This window comes from Petromyzon marinus, chromosome 19 (assembly GCF_048934315.1).
Source record: "Petromyzon marinus isolate PM22_M1 ecotype Great Lakes invasive population chromosome 19, UKy_Petmar_22M1.pri1.0, whole genome shotgun sequence".
Classification (NCBI taxonomy): domain Eukaryota; kingdom Metazoa; phylum Chordata; class Hyperoartia; order Petromyzontiformes; family Petromyzontidae; genus Petromyzon; species Petromyzon marinus.
In genome coordinates this window covers 12467818-12487114 of record NC_133685.1, presented here as the reverse complement: position 1 = coordinate 12487114, position 19297 = coordinate 12467818, and the positions used below count along the sequence as shown (strand labels likewise).

Here is a 19297-nt window from a genome sequence, read left to right as displayed (position 1 = left end):
TCCCCCCTCCTTTGCCCCCCCACCCCCTCCTATCCCCTTCCCCCTCCACCCTTATCCCCACCATCCCCCTCTCCACCTCCCCCCCCTACCCACCCTTATCCCCTCCACCCCCTTCCCCCCTACCCACCCTTATCCCCTCCACCCCCCTTATCCCCTCCCACCCCCCCTTATTCCCCCTCCCCCCCCCCCTTATTCCCCCTCCCCCCCCCCTTATTCCCCCTCCCCCTTATTCCCCCTCCCCCACCGCGTGCTACCCAGACACGTGGAAGAAGGCTGACCGAACACGTTCAGAACGATTCCCGTCTCAGACAAAGCTCCCCCGTGTAGCCTTCAAAGACTCTTGGGGGCAAGTGCTGTCAGCGAGCACTGATGAAGGCCGGGCACGACACACGAGTGTCTGGGTTGTTGTGGCCAGCACCACGCCCGGACGCCTTTGTTGGGCCAATATTTTTTCACGGGGTTGGCAGCGGTATCGATTCAAATGCGATTCCTGAAATCAACTCGTACCCAGAATTGTGTTATATAAGATTAATTGCTATGATTGCCGGTCACGCATATCGAATACATATGCGAATCATTTAAAAACAGCAAAACGGACATCCGCCTCTCCGCTTAAAAAAAGTATTACACAAACTATCAGCCACACAAGCCTTGTTAGTCATTGGCTCAAGTGAGTCACGGTCGTTTATAGCTCTGAAATATTGTGCGTGTAATTAATTGCATTCTTATTGATTTAAGCCAACTGGGCCGGTTTTGACAAAATAGTCAAATCACCAGTCAGGCTTGCTAGAGTCAATGCTAATGAGCTGCCAGATGTTATTTATGTGTACTGTATGTTGAACTTCTTTCGCACCGTACGTAGCCAATCGTGCTAATCGGCAAGGGACCTCAAAGATATGGGTTCAAACTATTAATTTATCAGTGTTTTTGAGAATATAAATAACAAAATTAAACATTACTTTGCGTTAGATTCTGCCTTAGCAGTGGTGCACTCACAAATCCGCTCAACACGTTCTTAAATACCACTGCATTAAAAGTGACGCATAATAGGCAACGTTTCGGGCAATAGCCCGATAGTAAGTAGTGGTGTGGGGATAGTAGGTCGTGAATCAGAATCTTTATGCTGGAGGAATCTGATGAGATACTTTATCACAGACGTCCAGTCGAGGCGGGTCAGCAAACTACAGTCCATGAAAGGACAATCATGAAGAGACAAGTTAAGCAAGTAACTTAAACAACCAATATAAATAAATCATGGAAGTACAAATTGCACTAGTGCATATATTTCTGCTTATTTGTCAAGATAAAATCTCTCCTTTGTTGGTCAAGATCAAATGCAAGAATGGGAAATGCAGCAAAACAACCAAGACCACACCAAGACAATATCACCCCTCGATTGCATTGCACTTGAGTGTGGTAGGTGGGGGGCAGAAGATGTTGCTGGACGACTTCGTGACTCCGAAAACTCCCTTTTAGAACAACAGTAGTGTACAATGAGAGGTAACAAACGAGTTCAGCAGGCAATGGGTGGGTGGACGAAGCTGCGTCTGCCCGCACGCGTGGTGTGGAGACCCTTATCAGATGTTTTTCTTGTTCATGTTTTTGTTTGTTGCGGTTGCACCCGACTCAAGAGCCGAATGGCTCACAGGGCTATACCAAATAAATGGATCAGTTCACACCTTATTGGTCACCCCGTGCCCTTATAAATCTCAACGTTCATCCTACAAAGTCCCATCACAAGGAAGAAACACAAACAAATAGACAATAATTGTTTTTGCCCGTATTGAAACGGCTGTACGCCGTATGGACCTGGAAACTCAATTTCGCTGTACAAGAATACAGGGTAACTCAATTTCGCTGTACAAGAATACAGGGTAAACCCAATATGGGTTGACACGGTATGCCCGCGTCACGTGTAGGTGGAGCCTCGCGGCACGTGTGGGTGGAGCCACGCGGCACGTGTGGGTGGAGCCACGCGTCACGTGTGGGTGGAGCCACGCGGTACGTGTGGGTGGAGCCACGCGTCACATGGGTGGAGCCACGCGTCACATGGGTGGAGCCAGTGCTATACGTGGGCGAGGCCTCGCCCTGCGCATGCGCACCCGAGGCGAGTCGCCGGGCAAGGGGAAGCGCCCCCCCCCTTCCCCGCCAGTCGATGTCTCGCCCCGCCCCCCACTCACCGCCCCGCCCCCCACTCACCGCCCCGCCCCCCACTCCCCGCCCCCCACTCACCGCCCCGCCCCCCACTCACCGCCCCGCCCCCCGGTGCGGTAGGAGACTCCGTGGGGGACTCCGCGTACAAACGCCGCGGCGCTTCGCTCCTCCCTTCCCCCCCTCGTACGCAACGAGAATGTCCGCGCTGCTCAAGCTGGACGGCGAGATCACCAAGAAGGTGCGCAGGGACGCGCGAGCGGCGAGCCGCGGCGTCCAGGGACGTGGGGTGAGCGAGGGGGGAGGCGAGCGAGCGAACGAGCGGACGAGCGAGCGAGCGGACCGCCGGCACGGTCGGGTTGCGGGGGTGAGGGGGTGGGGGAGAGTCGTCGCCTGGGCCTCGCGCGGGCCTCGAGCCTGCGCCGGGCCCAGGGTCAGGACGCTCCCCACGTGGGGCTCCCCGGCGCGACGAGAGACGCGATCGCTTTAATCGGTCGGCGAGTCGAACATGTGAGCCCTTTTTTGTCGCGGCGACGGCTTGGGTTGTGGTTGCGGTGCCAGTTGACAGGGAAGAGGCAGCGGCTCAAGGAGTAATGGCACCGTCATCAGCCGCGGCACTGTGGGGGGGATTCCGCTGCTGAATGGAGGCGGCGTTATTGTGAAACGGGAGACATTAAGTCAGCGGAATGTTTGTTTTTCATCGGCTGACGTGGAGTTAATTCTGGGTGAAGGTGTAATTTGTAGTACAAAAAAAAACCTATGATTAATAGCCGCTGGTGATGTGGCCTGTTTATCTTGGGAATGTATGGTGGCGCAGTGAGTGGTTGGCGCTTTTTGCTGTGAACCCGGCCACCTGGGTTGTGTTTCTGTTCACGGCTAACACCAGTAGCAAGTGATACTTGAATTGGTCCGTGTTTCCCTCCTCATCAACCCGCACCGACCAACGTAAGGTTTAATAAAAACAAAGAACGCCATGACGTAAGGGAAGGCCTTTTTCATCCCTTCAGGTTGACAAAGGAATGTACATTTTAACATTTCATCATCGATGTAATGTCGAAATATTCGTCCGTTATACCCCGCTTGAGGCCGTGACGGATAAATCATCAAGTAAATCCACGGTCTGTCCATGCCTGTATTAAGGCATATTCTTTTCATTAAAATAGATAAGCCTTTGTCAGTTGTGATCAATCCACTGCTGGATGAATACCTCAAGCCGCCACCTCGCACGATTGCTGCGATGCAACAAATCTGCTCTGCGCATGAACTGATCTCGTCTCTCCATTTGCTGTCGGCTGCGACACGGTTATTATTATTCTTGACCATTCATTTATCCCTTCCAGCGACGCGTCCTAACCAAGACCGCTTAATATAGTTCAGGCGGTTACATTGTTAACCTTCGTGTGTTCTTTTAAAAAAAACCTATACATTCCCAGTTACGTTCTCTTTTGGGAAATAGTGCGGTTATCAACATCGTGTACATTTTCGTAATCGTCGCATTTGTAGGCATGTCCTGTCCACTTGTAGACGAAGGCACCGTCATCAATAAGATACTCGAAAGCGGCAGTCATTGCCACCAGCCACAGTCCACTGCTGAATGCATCCTCTCATGAATAACAGGAATAGGATAATATATCGCCACGTCATCAAACTTGGTCTGTACTTTGTCGATTAAAGGCAAAATTATAATAAGAGAAATTCCAACTATTTGTGCCCAATCGTCGTCATGCCTATGAGAAATAAGCAGAATATAGTTTTCAAGAATGAGATAAGAAGCATAATATCCTGATATCACCATTGTCAGCCATGGTCTGCCCGGATCAACATGTACTGTATAATTGTTATAATCATGATCAGCCATCGCCTAGTGGTATCTGAACTGCTCCAACATGTATTCACCGATAACTGCCACAGCGTAGGGATGCCGTCATTCAGCAGTGGTTTGACAGCTGTACATTTTAATTTAATTATGTTCACAATGACAAATGGACAGGAGGCAGTGGGCAAAACGTACACACTCAGATTCGGAAGCATGCGAGTTCAAATTGACCCCCCCCCCAAGTCATCCCTCCTGGTTGACCTGTGGATTATCTTTCCATCACCATAATGTGGGTTTTTCACCACTGGTGCAGGGCTGCCAAAATGTCTACAGAGCTTTCAATGATTGAGGCATATTAAATAGTCAAAAGATTTTTTAAAATTGTAAATGTTACATAATAAATCAGCAAGGAATGTATGCATTGCGACATAAGTGTGAATCCTGAGCATGGCTAACACCAGCGATATCTGGACCGGTAATTGTCCCTCCCCCACCCTTGAACATGTAGTGACTGATGTGGTGAAGTATGACCAACCCCCATAATCAACACGGTGCAGGGAGGCCTTCATCCAACAGTTGATTAACAGGAGGCTGTGAATTGTTTTTATTGTTATATTTGCTTTACTACCCGGCTTTCCCCGAGACTTGGATTCTTGTCTTGGATTAATACACGGCCTACGCGGATGGTGGGGGGGGGGTATCAATACATTTTGATACACGAACCCTCGAGGCTGGCATACCTTAGCCAAATAAAGTAACATAAGCTTATGTCCTTTCTTTTTACAGCCATTTGTGACTGGACATACATTTTCAAATTTGTTGTTCTGGAGGAACTGTGGCCAGTTGCATAAAACACATTCAGTGAAGTTTTTTCCTTTACACTGCTTTTGATTGCAAGTGTGTGACAGTGCCCCTTGAGTTATTTAAATTAAACTATCCGCTGATTTTGTATAGGATGGCTGCCAGGATGTATACCCATTACAGTAATATCACTTTCATAAAAAATGGCATGAACTATCCCTGGGAACAGTGAAATTATTATAACCTGGTTTTGTTTTTTTCTAGAATAACACACAGATATCATGTTCGTTAGTCGCTATATCTGTAGGCCCGTGGTTAATGCAATCCTACACATGAATGTTCCTAGCTCACAATATCGCTTTACATTTTGGCTACAATACCACCGAAACAGCAAAACACTCAGCGCAGTTACTTGGCAACCTGCTTGAAATGCCCACTGAAGCGAGAATAATAATAACAAAGCAATAGATATAGTATGATGATACATCATCTAAACTGAATAGTTTAATACATATGTCCACATTGAAAAGTGCATGGCATGTGGCACATGTATTCTGAAAACAAGCTACCGATTCAAAGACCCATTAGACGAGAATTGCAGGTAGAAAGTATCGTGATTGTGTTTTTTTATGCCATTTAGCATGCGCAAGGATAATGCCTATTCAGGGTTCCTCTTCACGCGTGTGTTTTGTCAGGAACATGAGTTTAGTTGCTAAAGCTATTGATGAAAGTGTCCAGTTGTGACCTTTTCTGGCAGTTGCACGTTTTGCCAAATGTGATTTGTACATTGTGAAATGCTTTTGAGTAAAACTGCACCGTAAATAAAATACACGTCCACAGAATAATACCACACAGTTCCTTAAATAAAAAGCTTCTGTACAAAATTACATCACAAACGTTCCTGCTTTAAATACATTAAGTAAATAAATGTTAATGTTGATTGTACTAATTCACACGTACGAGGCATATGGTTATAAAACTATTTAGAGCGAAGGGGAATGTTAACATGTAAACTTTGGCAGCGTGTGACAGAAGTAGGTACATGTATTTTTCATGTGTTAATATACAGTATTCATGAGTAGCCGTACAGGATGCCCAGGATACGCTAGTCCAGCGTATTTATCAGCATGTGCAGAGCTACGTGTCGGTCAACAGAGGGAGGCAGTGCACTCAACTACTATGCACGTCACTCCTCCTGCTTTAACCAACCCACACTGACCAACGTGGTGAAGTATGGTTAGAGAACTCTCAAGAGCTGCATGTGTACAGGCTAAATGTATCGTGTCACGTGTGTCGTTTGCTGGTGGGTATGCTTTAGGGTTTGTGAGCCGTCTTCGAACATTCGTTTTCATTGGGTGGGTATAGGTAAAGCAATCTCATTGTTCCACGATACGCATCTGCAACGGTTGTCTTGCGTGATTGTTAAAGACATCCAAGTTGCAGTGCCTCTCCAGGTGTTGCAGTGACAGTCTCTTTAGTCTTTGAAGCTGTTACTACTCGGCTTCTGCTGAGTAACAGAACTCCAGACAACCATTTGATGATGTAGACAAGAGGCAAGTCAAACATGGAATAGATTTGCTTTGGAAATTGTTTTTCCATATACAGTATGTGCACCACTTTGTTTTTGTCTTCATGCCATAATTAACACACTATTTGAGGGCATAGGAGTTTAGCTAGGTTTGTGCTTTGGTGCTTGATTGCCTTTTCCTTTAATTTATACGCCAAAATAAATTCCACATTTCCTTGGGCTGCCTTTTATCAAACTTGGAACGAAACATGAGAGCCAGTATTAAAAAAAAGGCAAAAAACAGGGGCATTGTTCTGATCTGAAGTCTGAAATGGAAACCATACTGAAAAATATTTATTGAGAACACACAAGAGAATTATGCACATTATGTGCTGTGCCAGAGTTGGACGGACAGCTATTATTTCTTTAATGCATAATTTTGCCACAGGGTGATTAAAAATAGACTTGTAACAGTGTGTCTCTGCCGGGCTTATGCTATCATGATCCTGTTATACAGTCTGTCTCAACGGAGTTGACTTGGCTGAAATAACTATGCGGTAACTGAGCTCCCTTGGTGAATTTTGGCCTTTGCTATAGATTCTTAGTGAAATAATGTACATGTAGTATATAATCATGTAATCATACCTTTTTGTGTGCATTCTCATTGCAGGTTGAGATGTTCAAGGAAAGAATTAGTGCCGAGGTGAGTGAAATAATCCAGTTTTTTTTCATATTTATATTAGCCCAGACATGGGCAAAGTACGGCCCCCGGGCCGTATACGGCCCGTTGGGCTTTTTAATCCGGCCTGCCGAACTTGTCCAAATATTATTATTAAATTAAATTTTACCTTTCTCCTGTAATGCCCCCATTTCCCCATTTAGTTGGTGCACTTTGACCGTCCATCTGTTCCTGGCCCGGCCCCTCTGTCAAATTTTAGAACCCATTGTGGCCCGCGAGTCAAAAAATTTGCCCACCCCTGTATTAGCCTATGGAGATGATATCTGTGTTTTTAAAAGCAAATAGTTGCAGTGCTAAATTAAGATTAAATCTTATGGTGGTCTGAAACCCTACAAAATGTTTGAATGTATAATACTTTCACATCTAATGTATACGTTGTTATTTTACCAATGTTTTAAAAGTTTTTTAAGCTTTTGGCAATACGGTGACACTCGGCGATAATGGTTTTTGGGAGACCTAGCTAAATAAAATGTTAGATTTAGGAAAACATTGACTCAGGGAACTATAACGAATTGGCAATTTGAATTTGTTGCGAGGTAAAAGTGTGGACATCGGATATGGAAAACACACAGTTGGATTGTTATTCCTAGGCTGCAGTGTATATCGCCGTTTAATTTGATAGCGTATTGAGTTAACTGAAAAAGTTCTCACAATAAGGTTTAATCAATTTAAATGTTATTTCCTCTTCTGACGTTTGTGTTCATTTTAGGCAGAGGATCTGGTGGCAAACCTTTTTCCTCAAAAGCTGTCAGAACTCGACACTTTCCTACAGGTATGTGACTTGTCCACATACATCCCGTTTGTCAGTCCACTGCTGGATGAGGGCCTCCCCATACTGCGTGTTGGCGGGGTATTTTTTTTACTACGCTATACCACGCTGACTTGTGCCGTGCCCACCCACTCGTCACAGTGTGGCTTGAGTCAAGTCTGGGCTGAATCAGATGAACTACTTTAAGGGAGGATCTGAACATGACCAGCCGATGCATATTGTAAAAATGCAGTATGCGTCATCTTGGTGGATTGCAGCCAAAAGACCTGGGTTAGTGTTTTCTCACAGAATTTGATTAAGCTTGAGTTTACTTGATTTGTTACAAGGACAGTCCCCTTCATCCAGTTTCCCTGCTATATTTCAGGGGAGATCCATGGTGCATTGGCACAGCAGGAATTAAAAAACAAGCTTGCAAACACTGTGGACCAGTTTTATTTCTCTGAGTGTCATCAGCAGTGTGTGGCCTATTATATCATTTTTGGGTTGCCTGGTGATACAGGCAAGAGCCATGCAAGAAACTCCTTGTGACCCATTCAACACATCCCTTTTCAGTGTTGACCATTTTGTGCAGTGGCTTAGTGTAGTTGTCATGCGCCCTGGTGCAAGGAATAAAATGGGGCCCCCTTGTCCTCTCAGTGAGAATCTCAAGATCTTTCATCAAGACTATATTTTACTGAGATGAGCACTGATAACCTGCAGGTTATTGTCACTGATGTCTTCAAAACTGAAGACTTCACGTAAATATTTTAAGTCAAGTCAAGAATGACACAGGTGACAGCAGCTCCGAAGAAGCTCAATATCATATGGAATTACGGCCATATAATTGAAAATAAAAATAGATTTGTCTGGATTCTTCTGTGCTTTTTACTCGTGTGAAAGGTGACAGCAGAGGCTGAGAGGCCCATACTTTATTTTAAAGTAAACGCATTCAGTGTTCTCAAAATGCTGTACACTACGCATGAGTTATGAGTTTGTTATCATAAAGGCAGAAAGGGAAATATCATTTGAGAGACCAATCCATACCTATAAGAACACTCCAGTGTTCAGACATCTTACAAGGATAGGTGGACTCCCAAATAAACATTCAAGGTTGTGTAAGTGGACAAAGGCCAATATAATTACTGATACTGCAATGGATGGATAATCTCATAGAATGGACGAATCTTTATATTTACCAATTCCTACCAGTAGTCGATGTTTTAAGAAAGAGTAAACAGGGATTTTCATCGAGAGTGATGCTCCAATTATCCCCGAGGCCACGATTTAACTGAGTGGGCCTTCAGCTCAGCCAGGACTGAGGGGCTTCTTGTTGTGCGTGTTCAGTTGTTCTGTGCGTGTGTGTTGGTCAGGAGGAATGTCTAAACATAACGGACCTGGTGGGCCTGCACTCTGACCTCAACATCCCTATTCCTGAGCCTGTTCTCATCACCAACAGCCACGACAATGCATTGGATAATGTGAGCATGCTGCCATGCGCGCGCACATATATATGCACACATTTAATATACAGATGTACTTAACAAATATGCATATTGAACACGACTGTATCACACTGTCAATCGCACTGACCTAAAGGGAATAATCTATACATATCAAAGGGAAATTTGGGAATGTGTGTCTGTTCGAAATGTTTAGCATACTTCCCGACATGCAACAAACTTGAAATTTGGCATGTGGGTAGTTTCCAGACTGTACACAATGCAAAAAGCATAAAAATAGACTATTGTATTTTGGGGGGGGGGGGGGCGCAATAATGGATATATTTTGCACGGCAAGTGAGCGGTGACATCACATTTGTGACGTCACCCGCATGCGGCAGCGTTATGCAATGTGCCTGGTGACGTCATGCATTCCCCCCCCCAACCCTCCGCGTAGGCCGTGTATTAATCCAAGACAAGAATCCAAGTCCCAGGCGAAGCCGGGTAGTAAAGCTAGTACATTATATAATAGGCATTGTTTCAAGGAAATAGTCCTCTATCGTAGAGAGATTATCTCTTTGCTGTAGATGTGATGAGTGTGTTATTTGTGCTCGCGTACCACCGCCAACGCAGTATCGCAAAAGAAGTTTTGTGTCAAATTTGGTTCCCAGTGCTCTCTATCAGCAACTTGGAAGTGTCATTGCTCATAGATTTATCAGCTCGTGTGTGTGTCTTCAAGCATCAGGGAAAGAAAAGGAAGATAGCAGCGGAGGAAGAACAGTGTGAAGGTATGTGACATTAAGGGGAGTTTGAACCCCTTCCAAGTTTCACCACAAATTAAATCTTGCTTTATATGTCCTCTGCCAAGCTTTATTGAAAATTGATGTGTTCCCTACTGCAACGTTAAGAGCAAGGTTTTTTTATAAGTCGTTCTTAATGAATTACTGGTATATTCTTCATGAGCAGTACTCTTAAAATTTCTTGAAATTATTATAGTATATATTTTGAGGTTACTGGAAAAAAATCTTAGTTCTTGATGCATTTCAGGAAACGCTCACACCCTTCATCACCATCAAAAGACAACTTTAATTTCAATCAATCACCTATAATCCTTGGTATTGTGATATGAAACTTACTTATTCAAATATAAAGCACAGTGCCTTGTGTAGTTTACGGTTTTCTTTTAAACCATGTTGAAATAGTATAAAATTCATGTGACCTTGCCTAATGAGTAGGCTTTCTTTTTACGTCTCCCTTTTTGTGTGGCAGGTACAAAGGTGTACGCGTTTCTCAACGGCATGGTGCAGAGCAACCCCAAGCTAGTGGCGCTTATCGAGAGAATAAAACCCGAAATACGGACGCTCATGGACAAGTGTAACACCGTGAGTTTCGCTCGCATAATCCACACTCTTACGTGTTCACTACAGTCAAATGACTTCGCTTTTGTATGCTTTCACTTAACTCAAGAGGCCAGATACACGTGTTACTGCCAAAATGTATCCCTTTAGTCAAACTTTTGATGGAAACACACTGATTGTCTCGGTCATCAACAATAGAGGAAATTGCCAAAGCTGTGTTGCAGCTGTTTTGTCAAGCTATGAATCTGGATTCTTGTCCTTGAATCGTCAAGTGCTCTTTGCCAGACTATAACGACATTTCTGTACCAAATATGACCACTTCTCCCATTGTTATTTCTTTCAATGGAAGATTTGCCACTCATGTGTAGCACACGGTAGTATATTGTGCGGTTAAAATAACTCCTGTATCCTTTTCCCAGGGCATAAGTAAATGGCTTACATGAAGCTTATTCTCACTTTCATCCAATGTGATTATTATTACAGTCACATCAAAATGTATTGCTGCAAAAGAAACCTAATGTTCTGTCTTCCTATAATTGTAGAAATTACTTAAATGTACCAGCTTTCTCCTTGGACCGAAGACCCAACTTAATTTACACATTGTCACTTAATAGAATCCACCCAAAGGAATTTAAATATATCAACTGACAACATTAAAATAACAATTTCTGTCTGCTGTTTGTGAAGTTGCTGGCCCAAGGCCATGCTACCAGGAGTTTTGCATGTCCCTTAAGTTTTTGTGGCTCCTTGCAGGTGAAGATGTGGATTCAGTTGATGATCCCCAAGATTGAAGACGGAAACAACTTTGGCGTGTCTGTTCAGGTATTAACCTTTACCATTTGCTTGTGATCTTAGGACAAAGCGGACAAAAATATGCACAACTTAATATGGGTTTATAATGATTCATCAAATCATAAACATTCCTACATCTACAAGATGTAGATCTTATTCTGTGTATGTATTTCAATGCATATGTTGCATGTAAAGAGTTTGACACCTTGGCAGCCATTAGAGGCCCGATCATTCACTGCATTGGGATGTTGAGTGCATTTCGTTTATGAATATTTGGGCATATAAGAAGTTTTTTTGGTATATAGTTTTACTGTATTTGTGCTTTTGCATGTGCCTCACTCCTTAAACCTATTTAGGTGTTTGTGTTTGCATGATGGGTGGTATTAGTGCGGTGGTTGGCACAATGTCCTACAAACACAGCTACCCGAGTTCAATTCCCGGCCACGGCTGTCATGAGTGACGAGTGATACCTCAGCAGTTCCTAGGCCTTCCCTAGGTTAACTCAGGCTTATAATGAGTACCTCATGTTCTTGGGTTCTTTCGGTAAAGTCACGTTGAAGGGATAACAATAAAATAATAAAGTATATATAAAACAATAAAATTCTCACGACGTTTCGACTGCAACACAAGCAGTCATCAGTCGAAACGTCGTGAGAATTTTGTTTTATATATATATTATTATTTTATTGTTATCCCTTCAACGTGACTTTACCGAAAGAACCAAGAATATGAATCGCTGCAGTCACGAAAGCTTTAAATCAAAATTTAGTCCCTCGTGTGTTGTGTACACATCGGCACTTGTCTTGAAGCGGCCAGAAGTGGTACTAGCCAATCCACTGCCTCGTGCGCTGTGCTGGCCTTAATAGGTGTTCTTTAATAATGCTTGCACCAACAGCTTATGTAGTCCAACAAGAATTGTCTTTTTTTGTGCACGTGTATGAACGTGTATACCAACAGGAGGACACGGTTGCAGAGTTGAGGACTGTGGAGGGAGAGGCTGCCTCCTTCTTGGACCAGATTTCCCGGTAAAAACACATGCTTGCATGACTATGTGGATTGTATTTTTTTTTCAAAAGCCACATTAAAATTCACAGTCCTACACGTGACAGCAGGCATTATTTGAAAGTGTAATTTCTCAAAATGAGGGTTTGGTTTACTTCAGTGAGACAATCTGCAAATTAACTTATGGAATGTCTTTTGGATCATTATGTGGATCTAATTTATTTTAACTGAGAAAATAAACCCTTATTTTTCAGTCACCTCTTGCTCGCATGCATGAACTTAGCGAAATATTTAATTGCATGCATAATTGCATTGTTTATAGTAATAGGTTTTACCCTTTTAACTGGCACAAAAACTGACACCTTTATTCAAGGCATCATGTTTGCAATAACCACAACACAAGCAGTCAAAATGCAAATAAAAGAAACAACTCTGATAATAATATGCACTGTCCTTGAATTTGATTGGTCCACACCTGAGATGGCTTTTCTTAGAGCCTAGTCTCCACTGGTGTTCGACCAGATGACGAACACTAGTGGAGACTAGGCTCTAAGAAAAGTCGTCTCGGGTGTGGACCAATCAAATTCAAGGACAGTGCATATTATTATCAGAGTTGTCTCTTTTATTTGCATTTTGACTGCTTGTGTTGTGGTTATTGCAAACATGATGCCTTGAATAAAGGTGTCAGTTTTTTGTGCCAGTTAAAAGGGTAAAACCTATTACTATATCTTGTTACTGGCCAAGGAGGTCTCATAATGTAAATTTCATTGTTTTTGTAAATGTTTGCATGCATGTCTTCAACCAAAATTGAGAAATGCTATGAAAAGTGTATTAACCTTAAGAAGGGCAGAGAGTGGCGATGGTCATCAGTCAGGATTAATCCACCGCTCGAAGACCTCCCCAAGTCTTATGCATCTCTCGCCGTCTTGTCATGTAACAATCCACCTATGACAATAATTCTACTTTTTTACCATAAAAGCCTCACTGAGTCTCAGGACTTTTGCAGGAGGGTTCTGCCTAGTTTTTACCAGAAGGGGATGATAGTTGATTTGTATAATTCCATGCCAGTAACGTGCAGGGAATTAGTCAAATATGGAACATGATACCGGCACACAATTGCCTACTCTTACGAATTACATAATCGGATCTTTAACGTCCACTGCGAAGCAGACTGTGTATTTTTAAGGTGCATACACCCACAGGGCAGCTGTCGGATCGAATTGTGAGCCTCTGCAACCGCTAGGCCATATCACCGAGTACCCTGCCCACAAGTTGACTTCATCACGCCATGTGTAATGTGGGCATGGCCAGCAACAATTGTAGTGTGTACAAGTTCCATGTGGAACAGCATTTTTGAGTTTGTATGTTTATTTTCGATGACGGTTTCACAGTTGATCATTGTGCACCTGGACTATTTTGCTGCAAATGCAGGTGAAGTAGTTTTTACATATGCTGTTGTCGTTTATTAGATACTACATGTCCAGGGCAAAGCTCGTATCCAAGGTGGCCAAGTACCCCCATGTGGTGAGTGAAGTCGCACCAACGCAGCTCTGGTGTACCGCAATAATGTGTGTGCGTGAGTGTGTGTTTACGTTCTTCGTCACTTGTGCAAGGCAGGGAAAAGGTGTGAATGCATTGGGCTGACCACATATATCCTAAATATATTTCTGTACCCTGCAATAGCTGACATTTTTGCAACAGCACTTCCTCTGAGGAGTTAACCGTGGGATTTGCGTTTGTGCAGGAGGATTACCGGCGCACGGTGGATGAGCTGGATGAGAAAGAGTACTTGAGCCTCCGAATCATCGTCTCCGAGCTGCGCAATCACTATGTGAGCACACTCACCACACGTGGCTCACAGTTTATCGAATGATGTCAAACGGAAGAACAAAGTGCATAAACAAATCCTTTACAGTGAATGTTAGTGTTAAGGTTTTTGATATTTTTAGCTTAAAAACAACATTAATTGTGCAGTCATGTACAGCCCTTTTTTGTCAATCCACTGCTGGATGAGGATCTTCCCATGCCTCTGTGGGTCTCGGGTTACTTGGCCATATTTAACCACGTTGGTCAGTACGTGGTTGGCGAAGGGAGGAAGCGGAAACATGGAAGCACAAAAGTGCAGAACAAAATAGTTTTTTTTCTGCCCTGCCTTCTGCTGCACAAGGTTCGAGTCCTGCAGTTTTTAGCAACCTGTTTGCATCCAAGCACTATCCAAACACAACTCAACTTAACTTCTGTAATCTGACAAGATATTGGGTTCTTTGGTTCTTTCGGTAAAGTCACGTAGAATGAGAATAAAATAATAAATTGATACATTTTTGTGTTATTTTATCAATTTATTATTTTATTCTCATTCTACGTGACTTTACCGAAAGAACCAAAGAAGATGAATCCTTGCAGTCACGAAAGCTTTAAATCGAAATTTAGATATTGGGTGTTTTCTAGGTGATTGGGTCAGGGGCAATTTTGCAGTGTATTATTAGGAATTAATATTGGGTCTTTTTCTCGCACATTTAAACAGCATTTATAAAAAATGCTGAATAGATAATAGTTGGCAGATTGATGAAGAGCAAGTGCAGAATGTGATTTATGGTTTAATGTAAATTCTTGTATGTGTCTTTGTCGGCGTGCTTCGGCATGTTCATGCATGGTGTAGGTGATTTTGCATGACGTCATTACAAAGAACATTGAGAAGATCAAGAAGCCACGGAGCGCCAACACGGATGCACTCTACTAAATAGCGCCTCCTGCCAAATCTCGCCCTCTAGCCAAGCTCAGTAAAGCCCCATAATATGTATTAGGCCTGCCCCCACTACACACGCTCCACTCCACTATTCATTAGCATCAACCGCCCCATCAGCCAAACTCTCTCTGCTGAGGCTTACCTCGCCACCACCCATACTATTCCCTTGTTTATCCCTGTCCCATCACATTCATCCACCTGTGCTTCAGTGGAGCTTCCTCATGTTTTCCTAGTCACCAGACGTGTAGCACTGTGGCCAAGCATTGGTTGCCTTAGATATAAATCAAGAGCATGTCCCGCTGTGGTCCAGGTAGAAGAGAGTGCAGCCCTCCAGGGAAACGAATGGCACAGGAGCTGGCACTTATCGCCAGCGTCTTGTGCCGCCCTGGGAAAACCTGATAAAACTTGCCATAGGTGAAGTGGCCCGGCCCCAGCGTGTGCACGAGACGTCCACGTTGCTTTGTGATTGGCCGGTTCTGTGGCCTTGGTTTAAGCGAGAGCATGGATGTTTAGCGGGGGCATAATTTTTAACAGGCAGACAACAATGGTTGATGTTAGTGTTGTGCGGTATGCCGTTAGGATTTGCGACAATGAAAAGCTGAGCCAAGCTCCCACTCATGGACTTCATCTCGCTGCCCGCATGTCTACGATTAAGGCTGTTACTCTTATCGACCCTGTCCACATCTTTCATGACCCCCTACCTGTTCAACCAGCTGAACCCCTTCCCCAGGTTTATGCAAATTACCTGCGGGCAGCATTTTGCCTGTGTCGAACACAAGCCATTTATGTAACAGCAATTGAAAAAAACGTAGTTTTCATTAGTTTTCCCATAATGGAAGACATTCTATACTCTCAGTGGTCAGTATCGATTTACTGGAAGTTTAGGGACTTGCTAATACATATTTCCAGTTATATGAAAAAAATACTTTTAAAAACTTTTAACGTTTGAGAGGCCGACTGGAAATGGGCAGGAGGGGTGAGCAGATTGTATGCCATTTTCACTGTTGAAGCAACTTTCAAGCAACAAACAATTAGATGTGGTAAGTCACAACCCATTTGATTTCAAAAAAAATTTGAATATTAAAATGCTGAGAATATTTAGGTGGGGCACTAATGAACACCATGCATGACATAATAAAGACCATTATTGACCATTACATTAATTGATTTTTATTATAACTTCATCGTGTAAATTTTTGACCTGTGTTTTATTATTTGATGTTTTTATTTGCGATAATTTCTACCCCGACTTAGCAGCCCATTCCAAGCCAAAACAATGCTGGGCAAAGGAAAGGTTGAGAAGCTGGTCTATAACTCAGAAATGGAGTACGTGGAATTGGCACTGCGGAACTGCAGCTGTGTGGATCATTCCAAGGAAGTAAACTCCATGTCCTAGTTATACTGCAGCTGCCTTTCAGTTGATCATCAGGTTGGCAGTACTTCACGTGCTTCTTTTATGCTCAAGACAAAGCAAGGTGCTGCAGTGTGTAAGTTCCCATTGTATATGAGAGTGAGCACAAGTAAAGTGTAAATTCTTTACTAAGCTTACCCTGTAAATAGTCGAGGAATATACAAACTGTAATGCTTTGGATGGTGGAATGAATTCCTCCATATACTCTTACCCTAAGGCCCAAGCTGAAGGAATTGAGTGCAGAATTTAGTTTTTTGTCGGAAAGAGTTGCAGTATTGAAATTTTGAGTACGGTCATAGTCCAGACGTTTTCCTCGAGCAAAATTGATATTTTGCATTGCTTTGAAATGTTTTATCTTAATGCGTTGTTAAAGATGAAGTGGGGAATAGCCTGCTCTAGGCATTGGCCTACAATCGTTGTGGTGGCCCTGTTAAGGAATGTTCCATTTTTGTGTAGGGGTTATTTATGTTGTTAAACCCCCGTTTCGTCACCCCCAGGAGTGGTGCTGGTGTACAACACACCTGGGTTCATGTCCAACAAGTGTTGCAATATTTTGGGGTGTGGCACTTGGTGAATTGTAAGTCATGATTTTTTTTTACTTGGTTTATCTGCAAAGTTAAAATTCTCAGTTATAAGATTTAGGTCAGCATTGAAACAGTATCTACAGGTCCCATGGAGACATTAAAAATCAACGCTAGATGTAGTTAGGTATAATTAGGAATTCGGTACCTTCCAGTGTATGCGAGTTAACCTTATTCAGCAGAAAATATCGACATTTTAATATTTTGAGAGACTGCGCCTGATGTGTTTTCTATTGTGCCAAATCCCAAAAGCTTACAAAACACTTGAGCTGGACATATGCATTTACACTTGAATGCATTCGTGGTAGACTGGTTGCTGGATCATCTATATGTCAGAAAACAAATTAACTTGGGGTGCCCTCTTGGTTTTCGTCATTGGCCGTTTGTACAATAGTCCCGTTTGGACACGTGCAGGATAGCAGAATGTCACCTTTACGCAATTATGATCGCCTGTACTACGCCCTGGTTTTGTTATTGATATTAAAGATTAAATTGACTCCCCTTTCGGATTGTGTGGTGTGTGAAATATATTCAACGGGTGTTTTCAATTTGCTTTGTAATTAGTTGCTTTTCACACCATGTTTGCCACCACCCCGGTAATTCAACAATGTCACTTAAGTAACACAATGCACTGCCTGCCAGAACGTTCAAACCAAAACGTTTTGAAATGTGCAAATACCCCGATTAAGAAGTTGCGCTGTATGTCATCGTGTGATGTGAACTAATGCAAGATGCACAACTTGTCACGTCATTAATTGACGATTTACTTTTTTGTGCTGCATTACTTGCGTTTCTTTGATGGAAGGCTGTGCCCCCTATTTCCGTCTCTCAAAGGCAGGAAACCCCCGACAAGCCAAGCCCATCATGATGTTGACTATTGTTGATCTCACCAAGCTCCTCCCGCACATGGGAACTTTTCTAACTACAGTGAGGGAAAAAAGTATTTGATCCCCTGCTGATTTTGTACGTTTGCCCACTGACAAAGAAATGATCAGTCTATAATTTTAATGGTAGGTTTATTTGAACAGTGAGACAGAATAACAACAACAAAATCCAGAAAAACGCATGTCAAAAATGTTATAAATTGTTTTGCATTTTAATGAGGGAAATAAGTATTTGACCCCTCTGAAAAACATGACTTAGTACTTGGTGGCAAAACCCTTGTTGGCAATCACAGAGGTCAGACGTTTCTTGTAGTTGGCCACCAGGATTTCACATCTCAAGAGGCATTTTGTCCCACTCTTTGCAGATCTTCTCCAAGTCATTAAGGTTTCGAGGCTGACGTTTGGCAACTCGAACCTTCAGCTCCCTCCACAGATTTTCTATGGGGTTAAGGTCTGGAGACTGGCTAGGCCACTCCAGGACCTTAATGTGCTTCTTCTTGAGCCACTCCTTTTTGCCTTGGCCGTGTGTTTTGGGTCATTGTCATGCAGGAATACCCATCCACGACCCATTTTCAATGTCCTGGCTGAGGGAAGGAAGTTCTCACCCAAGATTTGACGGTACATGGCCCAGTCCATCGTCCCTTTGATGTGGTGAAGTTGTCCTGTCCCCTTAGACAAACACCCCCGAAGCATAATGGTTCCACCTCCATGTTTGACGGTGGGGATGGTGTTCTTGGGGTCATAGGCAGCATTCTTCCTCCTCCAAACACGACGAGTTGAGTTGATGCCAAAGAGCTCCATTTTGGTCTCATCTGACCACAACACTTTCACCCAGTTGTCCTCTGAATCATTCAGATGTTCATTGGCCAACTTCAGACGGGCATGTATATGTGCTTTCTTGAGCAGGTGGACCTTGCGGGCGCTGCAGGATTTCAGTCCTTCACGGCATAGTGTGTTACCAATTGTTTTCTTGGTGACTATGGTCCCAGCTGCCTTGAGATCATTGACAAGATCCTCCCGTGTAGTTCTGGAATGATTCTTCACCGTTCTCATGATCATTGCAACTCTACGAGGTGAGATCTTGCATGGAGCCCCAGGCCGAGGGAAATTGACAGTTCTTTTGTGTTTCTTCCATTTGCGAATAATCGCACCAACTGTTGTCACCTTCTCACCAAGCTGCTTGGCAATGGTCTTGTAGCCCATTCCAGCCTTGTCTAGGTCTAAAATCTTGTCCCTGACATCCTTGGATAGCTCTTTGGTCTTGGCCATGGTGGAGAGTTTGGATTCTGATTGATTGCTTCTGTGGACAGGTGTCTTTTATA

General features: G+C 43.4%; 1 protein-coding gene across 6 annotated transcripts; it reads left to right on the top strand.

Moving 5' to 3' along the window:
• Positions 1-2241: 2241 nt before the first annotated feature.
• Positions 2242-17598, top strand: PSME3 (proteasome activator subunit 3). 6 transcript variants are annotated; one of them, XM_032957074.2, is made up of 11 exons: positions 2242-2392; positions 6946-6978; positions 7724-7786; positions 9136-9240; positions 9941-9989; positions 10471-10583; positions 11313-11381; positions 12309-12376; positions 13823-13877; positions 14098-14184; positions 15013-17598. In XM_032957074.2, exons 1-11 carry the CDS (start codon positions 2351-2353, stop codon positions 15091-15093), a joined length of 765 nt encoding a protein of 254 aa, XP_032812965.1. In that variant the 5' UTR covers positions 2242-2350; the 3' UTR covers positions 15094-17598. The 6 variants fall into 6 exon arrangements, with proteins under 6 accessions (XP_032812965.1, XP_032812964.1, XP_032812962.1 ...); XM_032957073.2 differs by having other exon boundaries at positions 2243-2392; positions 9133-9240; XM_032957071.2 differs by having other exon boundaries at positions 2247-2440; positions 9947-9989.
• The last annotated feature ends 1699 nt before the right edge of the window (positions 17599-19297 follow it).

Coding starts and splice junctions, on each gene's coding strand:
- PSME3 (XM_032957068.2), top strand. CDS start 2,351: ATGTCCGCGCTGCTCAAGCTGGACGGCGAGATCACCAAGAAGGTGCGC. Junction 7,787..9,132: donor AACTCGACACTTTCCTACAG/GTATGTGACTTG, acceptor TGTGTTGGTCAG/GAGGAATGTCTAAACATAAC. Junction 11,382..12,308: donor ACTTTGGCGTGTCTGTTCAG/GTATTAACCTTT, acceptor GTATACCAACAG/GAGGACACGGTTGCAGAGTT.